This window comes from Orbicella faveolata, unplaced genomic scaffold, assembly GCF_042242905.1.
Source record: "Orbicella faveolata isolate gen_17 unplaced genomic scaffold, um_ofav_v1 contig_2, whole genome shotgun sequence".
NCBI classification, from domain to species: domain Eukaryota; kingdom Metazoa; phylum Cnidaria; class Anthozoa; order Scleractinia; family Merulinidae; genus Orbicella; species Orbicella faveolata.
Genome location: NW_028301547.1, coordinates 16,292,275 through 16,311,564, shown reverse-complemented (window position 1 = coordinate 16,311,564; position 19,290 = coordinate 16,292,275). Strand labels below are relative to the sequence as shown.

Below are 19,290 nucleotides of genomic sequence, written 5' to 3'. Positions count from 1 at the left end.
GTAGTCAAAACAGCCTCCTACGATTTGGCCCAGAACCCTTTCAATTGGACGCATATAATAGCTCATAATAGGAGGCCGGGGATCATTTTTTAAAAATAAGTTAAAACTTTTTTTTTACCAGGGGGTACAGGTAAGGGTCGATGTAGTTCGAAAATAACGCAGTGGGCGTGCCCCCATTGTGTTACTGGGGACGTACAACATATAAGTGCAATACATTTAAGCAAACCCTGTTTGTTTATAAATTTCTTTTTCCTTAATTTACAAAACTCTCGTGTACCTCACAATCTGACTTGCGCTTTACATAAATGAATTGCCATGAAAGATCTACCAACGGCTGGTAACGGACATTCACATCTACAGAAAGAATTCTTAATCCTGTTCTATCTTCAACACCCTCCGCTACTCAACTTCGCAATTTTTAATTATTTTGACGGCAATCAGTCCCGTCTAAAATCACATTTTTTGTGCGAACGTGTTATGTCTTTTTACGTTTTAGGTTTAGTACTTAAGAAAAATGCAAAAGCATCTAAAAAAGGCATCAAAAAAACTTGACCGTTAACCTTGCACTCTCGGCCTCTAGACTCGCTTCGCTTGGAACAGTGATCCATCTAGAAACAAGCTGTGGTGAGTCTTGGGACTCACTAAAGACCTATGAACATGACCTCAGACTCATCACCATTGCCCGATTTCAAGCCGAAAAAGGACTAGGTACGAGTCTACAAATTATGGGATTAGCAGCTATTGATCCAGTCATAAAATGCACAACAAGCTTTACAAGATCCCCAAGTTTGGTGCAAATAGACCCAATAGTAAGCAAGGTACAACCATTTGAAAACATCAAAATTTACAAAAAAATGTATGGCCATTCGGACGCTGTCCGGATGACCAAATATTTGTGTAATTTTGGCGTTTTTAAATGGCTGTATCTCAGTCAAAACTAGCCTGATTAACACTAAACTTGGGGATTTTGTGAATCTCGGTGTGCTCTTTCTGACTATGTGGATCAATAGTTGCTAATCCCATAATTTACAGACTCGTACCTAGTCCTTTTCGGCTTTAAATCAGGCAACGAGTCCGGTACTTGGTGGATACATACAACAAAATGCATTTTAGTTGCCTTTACCTTCAGAGCTCAAATATAGCTCGAGATACGCCCAGATTAATCTCCTTTAGGGGTTTCATTCAAATTTTCATTCAAATATTTTTTTGTTAGGGAGTCCCCTGCCCCCCTCGGGGGTATATGTAAACCTTATTTCACAGAGGGGGAAAAGAGAAGGCAGTGACCTAGCAAAACCCGCGACGCAAATGACCCTGCGTCCTTTTAATAACCAGACCTGGCAAGGGAACTTCTGCTTGACAGGTTTTGTGCAGTCACACTTGCCACAAATCAACAACAGCCGTGGTGTATGCTTCAATTTTTTAATGAACGGAATTGTTAGAGCTAGCATTCATATTTACAATTATAAACAAGCCAGTGTTCATAAAACAGACGAGGTCAGACGAAGCCGTCAAGATCAGCTGCGTCATTCTCTTCAAACTAACCCAACGTGGACACAGCCGGTAAAAAAATCTGCACGAGTCAAGCGTGTCAATGTTCTCTTTCCTGTCTTCTTCACGTGCCGCTATAGCACGAGGCTCACGTGCCACGTGCTATTCATGGTTCTTTTGCTCGTGCTATTCCGTGAGCTTTGTCAGTGCCCCGCGATTTAGACCATGCCTGGTTATTGACCGTTCCTAAGTTCTTCTAAGGGAGTTCCTTGTCTTCCAAGTATCTATACTCAAAAGTGAAGCCTTCCTTTTTCCTTTGACCCCATTTTTCATAGTCGAAATAGATGTAGGTGCCCTGAAAAAAAGAGAGAGAGAGAGAGAGGAGTAAGGCCCTGTCCACACTACGCCGGAGAAATTTGAAAACGGTGTTTTCACTCTGAAAACGCATCAAATGTTTTCCGTCCACGCTATGCCGGAGAATTTGAACACGCAAGAATCAGCGGTCATTTTGGAGTTGGGTTTGAGGAAACCTCTGGCAGGGAAATCACCTGATTGTCGCGATGTCATCGTTTTCGAATAGCTTCATTTTCAAAACGTTTTCCGTCCACACTAAAATGCAAAGCCAGCGTTTCCAAATTCCTTCGGTTTGATGAGCTCCGTTTTCATGAGGAATTAGTGTGGACGGTAGGCCTAACTGTAAAAATAAAGCTGCTTTTCAAATTCTTCCAGAGTAATGAGGACGGGACCTTAGTGTCGAACATTACGTTTCCTCTTGTCGTGCAAGAAGCTTGTTTGAGCAAAAAAAAAAATCCACCACGGGTAGAACCATGAGGGGAGACCAGGAGGGGGCAAAATTTACAATCATGGCAAGTTAGGGCTCGCACGTCACCCTTCATGACCACACTTACTTGTTCGTATTCGTCCGTGATAGCCTTCGGTTCCTCGTGTCTTTGAAACCACATCATGTACTTGGTGTGGAATCTCCAGGATTGCTTTTTCAAAGCCTTTGCTGCTAAGTACTGCGCTCTTGTTCCCTGAAACATTTATAACAGATCTACTTACACCGGCTGCCATACATTCTTTATAATGTGAGTTGTGATCATCTAGCAGTAAATCAAGACAACTTGATAAATAAAATCCCTTGGTCGCTACGTTTTCCACTAAACATCATTTCATAAAAGGGGAATTGAGACATTGATCAACCTACGGACTTTTCACAAAACGGGGGGATTGTCTCAAAGAAAGCAGACCAAAACTGATTTCAGAGTAAACCCCTACCTAGCTTGTGTAGACGTAAAACAGAGGAGAGAGCGAGGGGGCACGGGGATGGAAGCAGGGAGGTAGAAAGGGAAAAGCAGGCAAGGGGGGGGGGGGGGGGGAGAGGAAAGGGGCTGGCAGGCTTGCCATATCATAATTATTGTGAAATTTTGCCGAAAGCAACAACCGTACGAGAGAAGTTATTAAATCGTTATAACTGAAATCCAGGTACTAACTCACCTCTTGGTAATAGAAAATAAAGAATAACGTCTCTGTGGACAATCTTTGAAAGAATTCTATCGAGTCTACGTGTTGTGGAGGATGTTGATGGTGATGCGCCGGTGTAGGGTAAGGATTACGAGGTAAACAAGGTCTGTTGACACAGAAATAAAAGGTAAGCAAACCTGAACCTGCTTTGATCACTGTTGAATGCTTATACTAAACGTCACCAGCACCGGATCTCTCGCCTTCACTCATTTCTTACAATGTTCGCCTAAGAGAACTGGGGAGAAGTCACTTTCTAGTGTAGCACCAAACTCAACAACCTTACTATGAATACGGTACCTCGAGAATCGAGATCAGTCTAGGGTAAGATCAATTGAAAGTTCTGCTCATTGGGGTTAACTTAAATGGTCACAGTTACTAGTGACCATAAGCACTACTAGTGAGCCTGTACACAGGCTCGCTAGTAGGGTAGAAACTTAAAAACCCAACGAAAAAAGCGTCCTGCGAGATCTAGTTCCCAGACCGCACTCAGCTAGGGAGTGTTTACAGGCTTGCACAATTTACAATCCACCTTAATAGCCAGGGCAAAGAGTACATGTGCATAAAGTAACACTGTAAGACCTAAGGAAGTAGTAGGTAGCATACCTGACTTTCTCAGAGTCCGCCGGAAGCGGTAAATGATGGTAAGCAGCCTCTAGCATGGCCAGCTGGTAACATCTCTCCTTGTTCAGGGGCACAGGACCTAAGGGAGCCACACCCAGTAGGGGCTGGAGGTGCGCTGTGTTCGTCTCTTGTAAAGCCTTGCTCTCATCTGTTGTTTGGCTGCTGCTTGAATCAAATAAACCTGAGGACAGAAAAATGAAAGCTTTAAATCTAGAGAGGGGAAACGCTAGGATTAAAACCTGACAAGGAGGAACTTAATCTGGCGAGGGTAACAAATAATCAAAATTATAAACCAACCATCCACCAGTTGTGGATTCATATTTTGCGACAGTTATCCAGGAGTAATTTACAACTTCTTAGATTCAAATTTCCATTCTTTACTTTCGCGATGTGACAAATATAACACTTTTTGAATGTCTAACTTTGTGGCTTGAATAATTGAATAAGTGATGAAGCCACTGCCAGCCAACAAGACCTAACAACTTTTCACATGACAAAAAAAGAATCACCTTTACCTCTACTTTCTGTGCTGTAGTCTGTTGGTGTTGAGACAGGATTGTTCAAACCTGCTGTAGCCACCGCCTGTGCTGCCATGGACTTCAACGATGAGAATGTATTGGAAGTTGAAGGCTGCTGCAAATTTAAAGGGGGAAAACCCATATGATTAACATTGCTACTCACGAAGAATTGAAATGATGATAGATTAACTGAAGTAAGTTTAAATAAGCCACTGTGAAGGTAAAACGAAGTTATAGCAAGAAAATAGAACTGCCAAGACAAGTTGGCCATTTACAGTATTGTGGTCAATAGGCTGAATTCAAAGTTATCACTCAGACGTATACCCGGCTAGTGATAAAAGTGCAAGAATTGAATCAGAGGCAAAAAAATATTTCTGTGCTACGAAATTAGGTTTTCTGGGTTGCACTTGTTTGCTGGTCCAAAAAACCTTTTCAATTCATCTGCAAACTTAGAAGTTCAAGGCAAGTGACAAAGAATATTGACTGGCCATGAGATATTACTCACGGCAATGTTTTAACTACTCAACTGTGCTAATTTTTACCCCCAAAATACTGAAATGACGAAGACAAACTGCACTGAGAAACACCGTTCTACAATTTCAGGTTTTTTTCCCTATATCTCAAGTATTCTCAACAGGCTAGGAACAAAAAGAATTTCAAACATTTTGACTTAATAGTATTGCAAAGGGTCACAAGGCAGACACCTTCTAACAGAGCTGCGAGTTGCAATAATAACCACAAGAAATTGGAAGACACCATTAAGGGTAATAGAGATAAAAACACTTTTGTCTTTTCAAAATCACAACTATAAGATACCTGACTTGGTCCTGAGTTTGAAATGAGATGAGACCCACTCAAAATTGGTGCAGGTGGATTAGACGATGTCACCAAAGCCTCTCCTCCTAATGACATAGTAGGATTGGATAACACTGAACTGGCATTTGACACCAGAGGTGCAGCCATGGACAAGTTAAACCCACCAAGATCCGATGTTTGGACAGAAGAAGGGACAGAGCTTGGAGGAAGGGTAGATGTTAGGCTTGTCGACACAGATTGCACAGGAGCCGGTGACACTGTAGACGTCGAAGGCTTGATCCCAAGGACAGAACTAAGAACAGGTGATGGTTGTGGTAATGGGTTAGGTTGTGAAGGTGGCGTTGCTGTTGATATCGTCGGTGGAGTGGTAATGGACAGAGATGCAATGGATGAAACAAAGTCAGAGATGCTTGATGCAATGCTTTCTGTTTCTGTATGATGGAAAGTGAATCAACATCAGTAAATTATAAATAGAAACTTAAGCAGGTAAGACTATTCTCCAAAGTTTTAACAGTTACTAGCTCCTGCTTTAAACTTGCTTTTCTTTCTTTTGCAGAAAAAAATTCCTTGGCCATGAATTTACTCAGTAACGTTCATTATCACCACACAGAGTAAGCATAAAATTCCCTGACTTTGACTGACAACTTATATATTCTGATATTATCACATTCTGATCACATAGAGCAGTACACTGAGGGTTTCCTGACCTATCATAACCATGTCCGACCTTGTAACAATAAAGCAATTACCAGGGAAGTGGTTACTCTGCATGGACTGTTCTGTGCCATTTCCTGCCAATGAACTGGGCCGTGATATACTGCTGGGCATCGTTGTTGGTGCTGATGACACATGATTGACCAGTCTTGATGACACTGCTGAGGCCGGGGGAGAATCCGGTGCACTATCAACATGATTCTGCTGTGCAGCAGCAGCCACAGCATATCCTAACACGGGAGGAGGAGGAGGTGTGCTCGGAGGTGGTGTCTTGAGTAACGGCTCCTCTCCATTACTGGACTCATGATTCTCGAAGGCATTAGCATGAGTCAGTGAACTGCAATAAATAACAAAATAAAATGACGATCTTGATGCCCTTTAAGGGAGAATATAAAGTAGTGACTCTAGTATAGCACACAAAGTAAATACCTAACCACTGACAACAAAAATAAACAAAAATAATGCAGGGGTTTTTATTAAAGGCCAAGCACAGTGCAAATTGACCAGTTGTGAGGACGACTTTGACCACCTGTTTTGACCATCTAGAGGATTTCAACTTTTTCTTACATTAAAAGTTCAGTTGAAATAGTTTTGCCCAACAGCAAAAACCAGTTGCACTCCTGCTGAAAACATTAAGTAAACCCCTGATAATGGGACAGACTTTTATATTTAAGAATGTTTACATTAGAGGGGAAAGATACTCACTTAACTACTTTTGCTGGTGTATTACCTAAAAGACAATAAGAGAAAATGATCAGATTAAAAAGCAGTTCTTTCTAACTTTCTTTTACAGAAGTTGTTACAATCCACCATGTTGGAGAGGGACTGATTCCAACAAATTCTGTTTTGCATTTCCCATTTTAAAAACCAAGTGTGATCACAGACTAAAACTCCTAAAAAAATCAAGCAATGACTATAGCTGAATGACTTTGTAAATTTAAGCTTACTAGCTTTAATGATAATTGGACTTGATATGCTTGCTGGTGAAGTCTGTGTGACTGACGGCTGGCTAAAGCTGTTAGTCTTGAAGGTTGGTGTTCGAGGGGGTGAATAGCTTGGCAGGCTATTCCCTTGAGAAGAACCATTCTTGGAGTTTTTTCTTGGTGAGCTCTGCAGGATAAGAATAACATCCATGTTCATCCTGGCAGTTGTTTCCCTTATTATACATACACCTACACTTGGGTGTAACTGTTTTTTAGTTGATTTGGGTAAGTGTCCCATTGGTACACTATTACTAATCAGGGTTCTCAATAAAAGCCAGCTGCTGCCTAAAAAAACTGGCTACTTGCATTTCTGAGCCACCTACTCTTTGGGCATGGGGTCCGGGTGTGGTGTACATTTTTAACTACGCTAGCGCTGTAGGATAAAAATTGAAAAAGCCTTTCTAATCCGTCAATATTCTTGACGTTTTGACCTTTCTCAAAATTTTATTAGGAAGTATCTCCTTCACAAAGCGTAAAATAGCATTTCACATCTTCTCATTTCAAAATTTTGGGGGGAAACATGCCCCTGTACCTCTTGAATCAGTGTCAGCCATCTACTCCATGAAATAAGCCTTCTACTCACTAAATTAATGAGCACCCTGTATTACTGATTGAGATTTTGTGTGTTCTGTTAGGAAAAACTGTTTTGAGGTTGAAAGGGTTCTGGTTGAAGAATTGTGATATTGATCAACTATTTCAAACCATGGCAATTGAAAAAAGTGAACTATGTTGAAGCCTCAACCGAGTCAACCTTTTGAAACCAACATGTTGTTTGAGGCTGATTGAAGAAGTTGATCTTGAGACCAAAGCAACTGAAAAATGATTTTTCTAGTAGATTAAAAAAAAGTCTTAACTGAGCCACTTTAAATTTGCAATTTTTTTAAAACGTGAAATTTGCAAAATTAACTGGCCATGACTTCTTCACAGACTGACAGGCACCGTAAAAATGTTTCAAAAGCAAAACAACTGTTTGAACAATACTCCAAACTGTCATTGGTGAAATTCGACTGCTAAAAATAGCTGATTTAAATGTCAAAACAAATGAATCTTTCTCATCTAATTATTTCTGCAGTGGTAAGTTTGTAAGTACACACACAATGACAAATCACCCATGTATTGTCACTCCATAAATGAAATGTTATATCCCTTAACAATTCCACACAATTTTACGCATGATTTTATCAGGAAGCTTGTGTTTTGTTCTACTAATTTCATAACGATAAAGAACATTGACGTGTTCTTTCAGAAAATGATGTCTTGTTTGTCAAATATTTCTTTTCAGCATAGTAACATGTTCAGTTACCCATTTACATACCACACAGCCAAAACTAAACAAACTTAAAATTTGCATATGTGCTGAACAACGTGCGTGGTAACATGGTACATGTACATACACAATGAAATTCTGACCTTGTTTCCGAGAAAAGGGTTTGTTTTCCTTGAGAAAGACAGAAACTAGTTCAGACAATTTCATTTTGTTTACTAGCCAAAGTGGCTGGTGGAAATTGAAAACCTACTAGCCAAAACTAAATTTCTACTAGTCTGTGGCTAGTTGGCTACCATTAGTGTTGAGCTCTGTCAGCCTAACTGCGAGGGCAGAAATTCTGTCATCTTGAATTTTTTCAAACGAGAGACAAAATCTCTCTCCAGGAAGTGACTGAGTCACGTACAGGCTTTTAGCCAGATGGGTTTCCAGACTCTCCTGTGGATCGCCACTTTCTAAAGAAAATTTTTTTTTTTCATGTTGCCTTTTCAATTGCTCATTTGAGCAGGCCCTATAGCACATTTTGGACAGCCACTTTTCAAATTCTGGCTAAAAGCCTGGTCACATAACACACTTGTCATGTGTAAGTAAGTAACATCCGTGTGGACACTGCATTTCTTTGTCTACTCTTAATACAACACTTGAAAAGCTATTACCAAATTGATTTTGGTACCCACTCCAGGTGTTACAGGTGTTATCGGTGTTCCAGGTGAGGTTGGTGTGCCAGGAGAGTTTGGAGGTATCGTAGAGCTTGGCGACAAAGGAACATGATTAAGAATAACATCATCATCATCTGTAGGGGAAGTTGCCAGTGTGTTTACTGTAGAGGATAAAGTAGGTACATGTAGTCAATAAACTATATATCCTGTCAGGATTTGAATGTTAAACTTAGCATCTACTGTCACCTTACATCCTTTCGAACCCATGATCGTTTCTGATAACATGCTAGTTATATCTTTAAATACCTGCTTTACAATAAAGGGTCAACCTACCTAGCCCTCAATATTTGAAATGAGTTCACTTCGATTTGTTTCAGAATTATGAAAGTTAACATTTTCAGCACAACTACACTATAATAATCAGAGTCTAAACACAAATTGTAATGCTAACAGCAGCCACTGAGAAAACAACTGATGTTCCTATTGAAAGGACACACCCATATTAGTCTAAAATCTCATGACACTTACAGGATGCAATATTTTCTTCAAGGTCAAAGTCATCATACATGAACTCGTTTTCTTGGAAGTCAGGTTCCTGAAGAAAAATCATAATATTTCATTGATAATATATCTAAATGTAGCACTGGCAACATATGGCACCCTCTATAGCAGGGCCCCAAAAAGTTCAAAATTAAAATACACACCATATTTTTAACACCTTAACACATAAAAAAAATGCTTGTAATTCAAAGAAATCTAAAACAGCAAACATTAATACCACAGAGAAACAAAAAATAACAACAGGTATTTTTCACAAAATGAACATTTACAGGCAGGAATTCACAAAAATCAAATTTTGCACTCCACTCCTGATGTCAACAAGGAAAAAATATTCTAGACAACTGGTAGGGGAGTTAAAAAGGATGTTTGTTACCTAACCAAACTTCTGCAACCTCTGGTAAATTTGGTAGATGATATATCTTTCTCTACAATCTCATTACCTTGTAACAGTCCAAATAATAATCCATATCTTCTTGTAATTTCTTAATCTGCAAAGAAAAAGAAAGTATAAATCTAACAAGCATGAATATAGCTACAAGTGAAGCACCAGAAAGAGGAATAGCCTTATACAAGTAGCTAAATCAACAATGCACGCAGTTGAACCTGGGTTTTAGCAAGCAAAAATCTGGCAACATACAAATCCCACGTTTTGCAATGATTATTATTTACGCTTCCTCCCATTACTGACAAGAAAGCAATTTAAACTACAGGAGGAAATATGGATTTGACATAGCATGATCATCTACAAGCTATCAATTAGAAACTGAAAGTGTGTGAAACAGACTGAATTTTGCACAATCTTTATAGATGAGAGATTTCTAAAACAACCTACATATAAATAAACCTACCTATTAAAGTTCAAAAGACATGATGGTGTGTGATGCAAGCTGTAAACAAACAAATCAACAAACAAAAAACATACCTCATCAGGCTGTATTGTACAATTGTCCAGCATTCTAAGGATCATCTGAAAAAGGCGAACACACACATTAACAATCATTGGATACACAGGAAAAGGCTGTTTAAACACCCAAGTGACTCGCACTGCTGGAGGCTTATTCTGGTTTCAGAAGTAAACATATGAAGCAAATAGAACTAATACTACTTCCCCTGGATGAGATGCCAGTCCATCACAAGAACCTTCCAATGCTTTGATTTAGTTACCTCAAAATGTTGCCAGTACCTATTTATATTCTGGGTGTGAGAGGAAAGTGGCTCTTCCTAGAACACAGCACAATGACCCTAGCCAGCACTCATAACAGTTTGCTAAGGGAGTCCAACAACCTAACCATTAGCAGAGCTTGAAAAAAATGTGAATAGGCCATTTTGCTAATGCAAATATTCCCTAGTTCCATTCCCTTGTGGGGGCAAGAAGTGATCACTCCGCCAAAAATGGCCTCATTAATACATTAAATAGATAAAATTTTGCCCCCACAAGGGACTGGAGCTAACATTAGGAAAATGGTGTATTCCAGCTTGTCCTTTGGACATGAAGCTCTCAAATTTTGCTTGCCCTGAGCAAGTCTGAGTTTTCATTGGCAGACAACTTGCTTGAGCCTTTGCCCATTGGGCAAGTGACAATGAAAAGTTACTTGCCCCCACCCATCCCAGACAACCGGACGGTACTTTTTTTGAGCCCTGGAATGGTCATAATACTAAGTTATATATTACAAAACACCCCAAATACCTTCAAATGGAATGTAGCAACCCTATATTCCATTCCAAGCTTGTGCTTACACACAAATGTACATGTAGCTAGAGATAGTTGCCAACCACAATGCTGACATGGTTAAATTTCTCCAGCTATTAGCCTGGTGCCTCTCTCTACCCAAGGTGTGTAAATGGGTGTGAGAGAGTTGCCTATGCACATAACACAAGGAAATTCCCTAGGACTAAACTGTAAACTGCTTGATTAAAAGCCACAAATGCTAACCATTTGTCTCACTATGACTAGTAATAATCATTCTGTTAACACTCGAGGTTTTGTACATGTAGCTCATATTACAACTCAATATGTTGGACAGAAAACGATAAATACATATATTTATTACCTCCCATTGCTGGTTATGATGCCGATGTCTCATTGCCCAATCTTGTAATTCATCCACTTTATCTTGTCTCTAAATAAGGGAACGAAGATGGTTCATTCTGTGTGTTTATGTTTTTTTTTTCATTCAAACCAGTGCTCTGAATTAATATGCAGTCATGTGTACACAAATAAAATGCTAAGCACGTATGTCCACAACATCCTCAATATCTAAAACTTATTTTATTTTGCCAAACATACATATGAAAGCAGTTTCTTTACCATCCAGTGATTTTAAGGTATTTCCAAAGAGCATTCTCCATGCAGAAAGAATATAATGTCTTGAATTTGATTGCAAGGTATCCACCACAACATGCTCAAATTCAAGTCAATAATCTGCTATGCAAATTGCATATGTCAATGTCACATTTTTGGAGTAATCTTTGTAGTACAAAACCATTTTCACAGAAAGGCCTTACATCTCTATCAAGCTTCTTCTTCCGTGATCCTGCATAGACCTGTTCTATTTCAGATTCTATTTGGTCCACCTAGGATTAAGAATAAATAAATGAATACTACATCTAAAACAAATGTTAACATAACCTAAAAGGTTGAGTAGATAACATAAAACAAATAGAATTTTTACTGTCTATATTACAGATCAGTTCAATTATGTCATGTTCCCATGCACACACTAATTAATGCAGAAAATATCTCTCTTATTTCTGGACCATAACACTTAAAGAATAACAACCACAAATGAACTTAATCCTGGTAAGTCTTAAATGATTAAACAATGCAAACTTAACTAACTATTTTGGAAGGTCTTATTTTGGTATAGAGACTCTTTTTTCTCTTAGTCTTTTAATGATAATTGCAAATCATTAAAATTACTCAGAAACTTCCCAAAGTGTTCACTATAACTTGATTTTTCTTAAATCACTATGATTTGCTTTGGGTAAGCCACCAGCACTTATTGAAAGGGCTGAATTCCAGAGAATTTTTGTAACAACCAATAAGAAAAACCAATCACGCCTGTGGCAAGTCAAAGTAAAACACCTTCTGTAAATGCTAAAACCAATCACACTCAGAGTTGTCCCCTTGTGTATGGCAAACTTTGTGCCAGGCCTCTAGTAAAACAAAAAAAGGCCTACCTCTATTTGTAACCTATCTAGGACTTCCTGCAACAAGAACAGAAAATCAGGGAACTTAAATCATCGTCAACAATTTCATCATAGAGAAGTTAAGTTAAGTTCCTTATCTCAGATGCAAAAGAAATATATTATGTCTACACCTTTAACAGCTGCAGACACCTGAAGTTTTAATCTTGACTTTTGGGCTCCAGGAAATAAAAACAAAAAGTCCTTGATGAGTCCTCAAGAGTGCGAGCACGAGAGCAGCCACAAAGAAGGTGCAAAGAAAAAAATGTCTCTGGACTTCTTTGTAAAAAAGGACACTTAGTCCCCTCCACTACATAACCACCTTGCCATTATCACCTCCATCTTCACCACCAAAATTTAATTGAGCAACATGTAAATACAAAACAACCACCACACAGTGTCACACGTGTATTGGAGTATGTTGTCTCAGAAAGAGTGGGAAAATCGGAACCATCTGACTTCTGTAGGCCATGAAGCTGTTATTTCCTACCAGTTTGGGAAAGTGCCTTATATTTTGACAGAAAATTTATTTGCAAGATATGTCATGAAAGATGCTCAAATTTCACAAAAGTGTAAACATATGCTGCAAGTGAAATATGAAACCCTGTGGTTGGTCACAAGATCTTAGTCATGCAGTCTTGTCTGGTTTCATCAACATATTTCACAAAAGTGTGAATGATAAGACAAGGTAGATTGAATGAAGAGTTTGATACAAGAGAACCCAGAAAGGCAATTAGAAAATATCTTTCTCAGTCATTTGGAAAGATATAAGGCCATTGATTGATCCAGCTTGCCTCAGCCACCGTATTTATTCACTCTTTTACGTTTATATATGGCTGTAGGACTAGATTGCAACACTAGATTGTCACAAAATGCCTTGAAAGTAATACGGGCATTAATATTGTAGGCAAAACATTATAGACATAACAAATATTTAGAACACAGAAAGTGTCATTAATTTACAAAAGGTAAAATTCTTCAAGCCATGCATTTTTCTTTTTTTTTTTTTGTACATGTAAAAGTATCAATGTAGCCTGTACATTTTCTGCAAGCCCAACTTTCTTGGCATGTAACACGTGTTCTTCATGTGGATGAGAACCAAAAGGGATTTAACCATCAATAGAATACACACAGTATTCCCATGTAATTAGTGTGTGTGTGTGTAAAAGTGCATGTAAAATTTTTTGTGTGCATCACATGTAAAGGATTGCATGTAAAGCTGTCATTTTACAGAACTTGACACTTAACACTTAACACTACTAGAGTCACCTCTGTTTGTCTGTAAGCTGAACTTATGGTAAACCCAACATTAAAGACCCAAAAAATCTTGTGTGGTTTGGTTGAATGGCAGAACTGGGCAAAAAGTTGATTTCAAATAACAATTACCCTGATTAGCATGGGAAAGACAAAGTGAACGATATTGGGAGTTGTAGCCAAATGATACCATATTGCACTGACTCACAATCTGACTTTGACAAAGCTTCAGAAAACCAGACACTTGAGTGGGAAAACTTTAAGCAGGCAACGATGAACAGATTCTAAAATGCAGGCCTCTCATTAATGGCCGGTAGCTGGCAGGAAACAACCGGCTACCGGCCAATCTTCAGCCGTCTACCTTCATCTCACTTTACCATTAATTTTGATGAGAAACAAAATAATGAAAAGATGCCACTAAACCATTGCAAGATATCCATTTCAAATGTCCAAGTCTAAGATACCTTTCAAGAGTTTTAAACATGTTAATCTTTCCCATGTGCAGTGGATGCAGTAGACAGGAGTGAAGAAGCAGGAGATTGAAGGTTTGTGAAACACCTAGGACAATTTAACTGGATCCCAGACTTCCACTTCTTGAGAGTGTAAGTTTTTTCAATGTCAGTCAATTGAGCAGAGAAACTTAATTATAAAAAGAAAACTTTTTGTTTGAGACTGTTGAGATTTTGAATAAAAGAACAATAATTGTTAAACACAAAACACAATAAATATAGTCATAGGTTTGATTATTCTTTGGGCCCAAATACTGGGCAGACTAGAAAACGTTGAAAACAGCAATTCCAAGCATCTGAATTTTAAAAGGAGGCATGCGCCTTATGTGCTTGATCAGTAGGCTATCACTTACTTCCCAATTAGGGGTATCTACTCAAAAGCTTATTGACAGTCCTGCACATGACAACTGTACTTAAAATTACTGGTGATACTAGAAAAGGACAGTCAATGCTTACGCTTGCACAATAGAAGAATACCTATTCTTTTAAGATGAAGAGACCACACTCACCGTCATCCAAATTCTTGCCTCTTCTCTCTCTTTTGTTGCTGGGTCTATCTTTGCTGCAAGTCCAAGGCCTATGTACATAACAAAATCCAAAATAATGTGTAATTGTCAAAAGTGTCTTCAAATGTCCAGAAAAGTGCTAAAGACAGACATGCCACTGTTTGACTTTAATTGTAACAAATTTTAAACCTTTTATGGTATAAGTGTTGAGAATTAGCCGAAATTTTGTAATCAATCATCAGAAATAATCAGATTGTCCCAACCCATCCTTCATCAATTATAATCATAATTATATGTATTTCAAAGATGCTTGCAGATCTCACACAAAGTCTGACATGTACAACACAGTGCTGCCCAGCTGAGAGAGGAGCCTAAACACCACAATACCAAATGCTGACATCCCACATTTATATATTGTGTCAAAAAGAGTTTGCCAGGATTTTTAACCGCACAGCCATGGGCCGAGCGCTGTTCTTGTCCTAAATGTTGTTTAATTTTTTTTTTTTTTCGTTTTGTCAATGACCAGACCCAAACTTCCTCTCTGCCAAATTTTGAATCACCCAACCTGTTATGTTCATTCGCCAAAAGCTGTTTAAACATTAATACATGGACAATGTTTTGGATATTGTTTTCTTTATTGTATGTAAAATATATTTTATTTTGGTTTTACCGAAGCATTGGATTTGAAGGGAATAACAAATATGCTAAAAAAGGTATTACCTCAGCCATGGAATGCACTATGTGGTAAAAAGATTGTGTTTACTTTGCAAGTTTATTTCGCCAGGAGTGACAGCTTTTTTAGTTTTCTGAGTATTTTTTGTATTTTTAGACAAGAGAAGTGGATGATTGTGCTGTGAAATTGAAGAGAGTTCAGAGATCGGAAGGAAAATTAAATATTTGCAAGCCAAGCAAAGAACGTGTCAGAACATGCAAGGATTACGTCATTGGTGGGGAAATAACCACCCTGCTAAAGTTAGCCACGGATAACGTAATTCTTGAATTATGTGACTTGTGTGACTACTTTGCTAGCCCTTTACTCATGGAAAAAACTATTAAATTTAAGATTTCACAAAGGCTATGAGTGATGGTGCAATAATACAGTTTGTGTTGATTAAGTGATGTGGTGTCTACAGTGATCAATGAATATTTGGAATCTGCACTGCGTTGCGACTGTAGTGCTACAAAAACAGTTAAATTTTAGAAGCGCAGTTATAAGATCTAAAAGATCTCCTTGTTTTCTAATATCTGTCAAAGCAGTGTTACTGAGGTGAAAGACACCTTTACAGGCAATTTATCAGCTTGTTATTTAGCGTTTAGCACAATTTGTAAGATTAATCAACTAAGCGCAGTGGAAGCTCTCTTAACAGACACTCATAAGCAGACAGCCCTACATATGACCGCCTTCACAAAATCCTGTTTGAACTCCCATACAAACTCTGTATTTATTCATTCCCACAAGCAGACATTCCTGTAAGCGACCATTCCCATAAGCGACCGCTCACACTTTGAGGGCTTGCGACCTAGACTTTTCCTTAAGTTTTAAGCTCCCCTAAGCTGACATCCGAAAGGAAATCCCATGTACATCGCAAAGTATTCAAGTTAGTACTGGAGTAAGAATCTGTATATCCCATTGTACGGCAGTTATCTTTATACAGTTATCACCATTATTAAAAACAAAAAAAATTGTTTAAAAGCAGGGTTCTTTATTACATTCCCAATGTTTAATGTTAGCTCGGCAAGCTCCCATAAGTGGCCATGTATACACCTTACAACTCAAGTGGCTACTTACGAGAACTATTCTCATAAGCGGCCAGTTCCAGTTACGGACACCTTTTTCGCAAAAAGAACTTCCACTCTATTTTATTAGGTGTGAGTGAAATATAAAGAGCGGCCAAGTCAAACCTAGCAAAGCATATGTAAGGCAAATAAATGTACTATATCTGCTGTTACACTGGTCTGCAGAAAAGGAAAAAACATCCATTTTAATGTTTTTAGTTGTCACCCAATAATTTTTCATCTTTATGTAATAATTGATTATGCATCAAGCATAATAGATTGCCACGTCGGTTACACTTTTTGATCAATTTTTAATAATAATCGATGATCTCTACTATCCTGGTGGATACAACTTGGTACATGCAGACTGTGTGAACTGGTCACTAATCACCCGAAAGGTTACATCCTTATAGGGAATCACATTTTCCTAAGCAGAATACACACGTACAAAACACAGAGTTATTACACTGTTCTATACCTCTCAGGGAGAAAGGAAGGGTTTCAGTTAACAAAAATCTTTACAAAAAGGAGTCCGAAGCATGACATAGGGATCTTAAATAATGTCAGTGCGTCCATTTTAGACATTAAGCAACCAGAATAATATGAATGTCCCTTTTATTGGAACGTTTTTCTCCTTGTTACTGTAGACTACAGGTAAGGTAAAGTCTGCATACGAGCCAAGTGGCCCATCAGGCCGGAGCTTAACCCGGTTTCTGTAGCATGAAGCGACTAAGAGCATTTCTACTCCCCCCTGGATGGGATGCTAGTCCATCGTAGGGTTACCCCCAGCATTACGTTCGCCGGTACCCATTTATACACCTGGGTGGAGAGAGGCACTGAGAGAGTAAAGTGTCTTGCCCAAGAACACAACGCAATGTCCCCGGCCAGAGCTCGAACCCGGACCGCTCGATCCGGAGACGAGCGCACTAACCATGAGGCCACCGCGCCTCCTCTGCAGACTACAGACTGGGTATAAAATATGGACCAAGGTAAAAACACTGCCTTGGGTACAAAATATGGTCTATCGTCTGCTTATTGGGTATAAAACACAGACAAAGGAAAAAAACACTGCTATTCCTGCCAGTCATTTGGCCAGATGCTGTAAGAAACCAGATTAAGATTACGATTTCACATTAACAATGTTGGGAGTAGTACTTTTGACTGATCTAATATTCAACCTTTTGCATTACAAATTCAGTTTTTGCCAAAGTAAAACAATATTATTTGTTTAGAGACTTGGTCCTCATTGTTTTACACTTTGTCTGCATACTGTAGTCTGTGTTTTATACCCAAATCCATAAGGCTTGGCCCGAGTTCTATACCCAAGTCTGTGTTTTAGACCAATTCCGTAGTCCAGGCTTTTACACCTCAGTCCATGTTTTATATCCAGTCTGCAGTCTGTATTTTATACTGACCAGTTATACATGTACTACAGACCTGATGACATCAACACAAAAACTGGGATGCAGTCAGCAGCTGTTCACCATTACATACATTAACAGTTTCAATATTTCTCATTCCCTCAGGTAATATTGTCTTTATTGAAAAATGATTGCATTGTTCTTAGAAAACTTCAACAACATGGTAAACATGTGAAGTTAATTAAAGTGAATCTTTCTCATCTCTACAATCCTTAAAATCGATATTTGAAAGAAATATACTTTGATGGTTAATGGTATGCCTTTTAATATACATTGTGTACCATGATTATATATTAGAATGACAACAACAAGTTAATCAATTGAATACCTTCTTTAGAATATGCCTTTGTTTTAGTCTCTCTCTCAACAACTTTAAATCTTTCCATTTGCTAAAAAAGTACAAAAATAAAACCAAATTATAAAAGATATAACCACTTCCTTGAAAGCTAATTCAAAAAAATTCCCCACTCAACATCATTAAACAACTTCCACAATGCACAAAGTTAATCCTCAGTAATGCAAAGCAATTTAAAATTATTATTAAAATGGCGCCTTCACTCTTGGACGCCATTTTGAAATAACTATGTACGAGATGTGTACCGTCTCAATGAGTTTTCTGTTATCCTGGAGAGTTCTTTTGTCCTTGATATCGTTGGACGCCATCCAAGTCTTAATCTGGTCTCGCAATCGCTGTGGAAGTACCGGAAAACTTTAAATTTCAAACTGGCGGCAAAACGAATCGAAACTGGACAGGATACTTGTAGGCAGAGTTTGTATGATACAACGACGGCAAAACAATAATAAAAGCTAAGTTTTACACAAACCTGTAGTTTCTTGATCTCCTTCTTAAGATCTGCCTCATATTTCTCTTTTTGATTTGCGTTTGTCGCATTGTGAACCTGAAAGAATACGTCACAATTTAGAACGGTACAAACTGTCCAAGGGTGAGCTCAACGTGCTCAGAATAGCATCGCGTTGGAACTTTTTGACTTGTAACTTTGCCAAATACCTTTTGCCAGATGTCTTCAAATGTTTCTACGCCTTCTTGAACTTTCTTTAGGCAACGGTCAATTTCACCTGACATTATACAAGTAGCATAAGAAAAGGAAGTTCGACACAGTATGCAAGCTAAAAAAACATCACATAAAAGCCATGCACTCGTCGTACCTTGAAGCTTCCGTTTATCCGCCATTACCTCGCTGCGTCGCTCTTAAGAAGCATAATTTCGTAGCTGGAAGAACTGCTAAGACATTCGGCGTTGAAATTCCGCAATAATGGAGAAAATGGACGGAAATTAATTCACGTACAGTAAGAAATATCGTCGCAAATGATGCTTTTCACCTCGCCATAAAAAATACTATGGGATGACTCTTAGAAAAGCGCATGAGCACACTATCGAGTTGTCATGCGCAATCGTGTGTTTTCCTGAGGTACAAATATTATATGGCCTAAATTTACAAACATCACGACATTTAGCAGTGAAAAGAGGT

General features: G+C 38.5%; 1 protein-coding gene across 3 annotated transcripts; it reads right to left on the bottom strand.

Annotated features, from left to right (window-relative positions):
* Nucleotides 1-1,405: 1,405 nt before the first annotated feature.
* LOC110049604 (CCR4-NOT transcription complex subunit 3-like) lies at nucleotides 1,406-19,193 on the bottom strand. Of its 3 annotated transcripts, none has more exons than XM_020755405.2 (22): nucleotides 18,968-19,193; nucleotides 18,810-18,877; nucleotides 18,625-18,699; nucleotides 18,401-18,490; nucleotides 18,129-18,189; nucleotides 14,607-14,674; nucleotides 12,329-12,355; nucleotides 11,654-11,722; nucleotides 11,200-11,268; nucleotides 10,071-10,115; nucleotides 9,589-9,636; nucleotides 9,116-9,182; nucleotides 8,585-8,748; nucleotides 6,629-6,791; nucleotides 6,387-6,411; nucleotides 5,717-6,018; nucleotides 4,968-5,398; nucleotides 4,149-4,266; nucleotides 3,616-3,814; nucleotides 2,986-3,118; nucleotides 2,397-2,522; nucleotides 1,406-1,843 (listed from the first exon to the last, which is right to left on the bottom strand). In XM_020755405.2, exons 1-22 carry the CDS (start codon nucleotides 18,990-18,992, stop codon nucleotides 1,745-1,747), a joined length of 2,472 nt encoding a protein of 823 aa, XP_020611064.2. In that variant the 5' UTR covers nucleotides 18,993-19,193; the 3' UTR covers nucleotides 1,406-1,744. The 3 variants fall into 3 exon arrangements, with proteins under 3 accessions (XP_020611064.2, XP_089146031.1, XP_089146032.1); XM_089289905.1 differs by having other exon boundaries at nucleotides 4,149-4,263; XM_089289906.1 differs by lacking the exon at nucleotides 18,401-18,490.
* Nucleotides 19,194-19,290: the final 97 nt, after the last annotated feature.

Coding starts and splice junctions, on each gene's coding strand:
- LOC110049604 (XM_020755405.2), bottom strand. CDS start 18,992: ATGGCGGATAAACGGAAGCTTCAAG. Junction 14,675..18,128: donor AAAGGCATATTCTAAAGAAG/GTATTCAATTGA, acceptor TTATGTACATAG/GCCTTGGACTTGCAGCAAAG. Junction 9,637..10,070: donor GTACAATACAGCCTGATGAG/GTATGTTTTTTG, acceptor TTTTCTTTGCAG/ATTAAGAAATTACAAGAAGA.